This window comes from Aplysia californica, unplaced genomic scaffold (genome assembly GCF_000002075.1).
Source record: "Aplysia californica isolate F4 #8 unplaced genomic scaffold, AplCal3.0 scaffold00099, whole genome shotgun sequence".
In the NCBI taxonomy this organism is placed as follows: Eukaryota; Metazoa; Mollusca; class Gastropoda; order Aplysiida; family Aplysiidae; genus Aplysia; species Aplysia californica.
The window spans coordinates 318,696-320,008 of record NW_004797369.1 but is presented as its reverse complement, the minus strand read 5'-3'; the positions used below and the strand labels follow the sequence as shown (position 1 = coordinate 320,008).

Genomic DNA, 1,313 nt, shown 5'->3' with positions numbered 1-1,313 from the left:
CTTGAGATCGCGTTCAGTTGGTCTAGGGATCATCTTGAGATCATCTTCAGATCATCTTCAGATCGCGTTCAGTTGGTCTAGAGATCATCTTGAGATCGCGTTCAGTTGGTCTAGGGATCATCTTGAGATCATCTTGAGATCATCTTGAGATCATCTTGAGATCGCGTTCAGTTGGTCTAAAGATCATCTTGAGATCATCTTGGGATCGCGTTCAGTTGGTCTAGAGATCATCTTGAGATCATCTTGAGATCATCTTGAGATCGCGTTCAGTTGGTCTAGAGATCATCTTGAGATCGCGTTCAGTTGGTCTAGAGATCATCTTGAGATCGCGTTCAGTTGGTCTAGGGATCATCTTGAGATCATCTTGAGATCATCTTGAGATCATCTTGAGATCGCGTTCAGTTGGTCTAAAGATCATCTTGAGATCATCTTGGGATCGCGTTCAGTTGGTCTAGAGATCATCTTGAGATCATCTTGAGATCATCTTGAGATCGCGTTCAGTTGGTCTAGAGATCATCTTGAGATCATCTTGAGATCGCGTTCAGTTGGTCTTGAGATCATCTCAAGACGGGCTCACCCTTTGAACTGTGTAGTGAGTGGTGAGGGTAAAACTTTGGAACCACTTAACTTTCGAATTGGACAAAATTAACGGTGGTTCAGAATCATTTAAAGGGCGCACAGTTTTATTGAGGAGCCTGAAGTCACTCAAGTTTAATTTTCAGATTTTCATTAGTTTCGTTTAGATCTAATCCTGGGAAAGTCCGTCTTCTAAGAAGCCATTGTAAACAAGTGAGGCTTCCGTTCACAAAGATTAAGAGTGCGTGCACTGATCCCACAATGTCTTGACGATCCATTCTTTCGAGTCCGTTCATCGAACAGGATACCCGGATAGTCCTTCAGTAATATGAAAGGCATTTTTCTTCTTCTGAAAAGACTTGCCCCAGCAAAGGCGTCTGTTCAGCCTTCGTTTTCTCGACCAATATGAAACCATCCACTGAAATATTTCTTCGTCCATCTTGCACGGACAGGGCTAAGCCAGCCGGGAAAATATTTTTACATTGAGAGACCCTTACTCACACACAAATCCCAATACTCACCCACACATACCCCTACTCACCCACACATACCCCTACTCACCCACACATACCCCTACTCACCCACACATACCCCTACTCACCCACACATCTGTCTCCCTCAGGTCTGAAGCCGGAAAAGCACGTGCACTGGTAACTGCCCACCGTATTGACGCACGTGTGATCACACGGGGAGTTGTCACACTCGTTGATGTCTGCAGGGGGCACGGGACACACACA

At 45.2% G+C, this 1,313-nt stretch overlaps 1 protein-coding gene across 1 annotated transcript in view; it reads right to left on the bottom strand.

The window, feature by feature from the left end:
* Positions 1-1,177: 1,177 nt before the first annotated feature.
* Positions 1,178-1,313, bottom strand: part of LOC101858851 (fibrillin-3) — a gene marked incomplete at both ends in the record, with an annotated part of 89,182 nt that continues 89,046 nt past the window's right edge. The window contains 1 exon segment of the mRNA XM_035968945.1: positions 1,178-1,288. Within this exon segment, the coding sequence (XP_035824838.1) occupies positions 1,178-1,288 (111 nt within the window).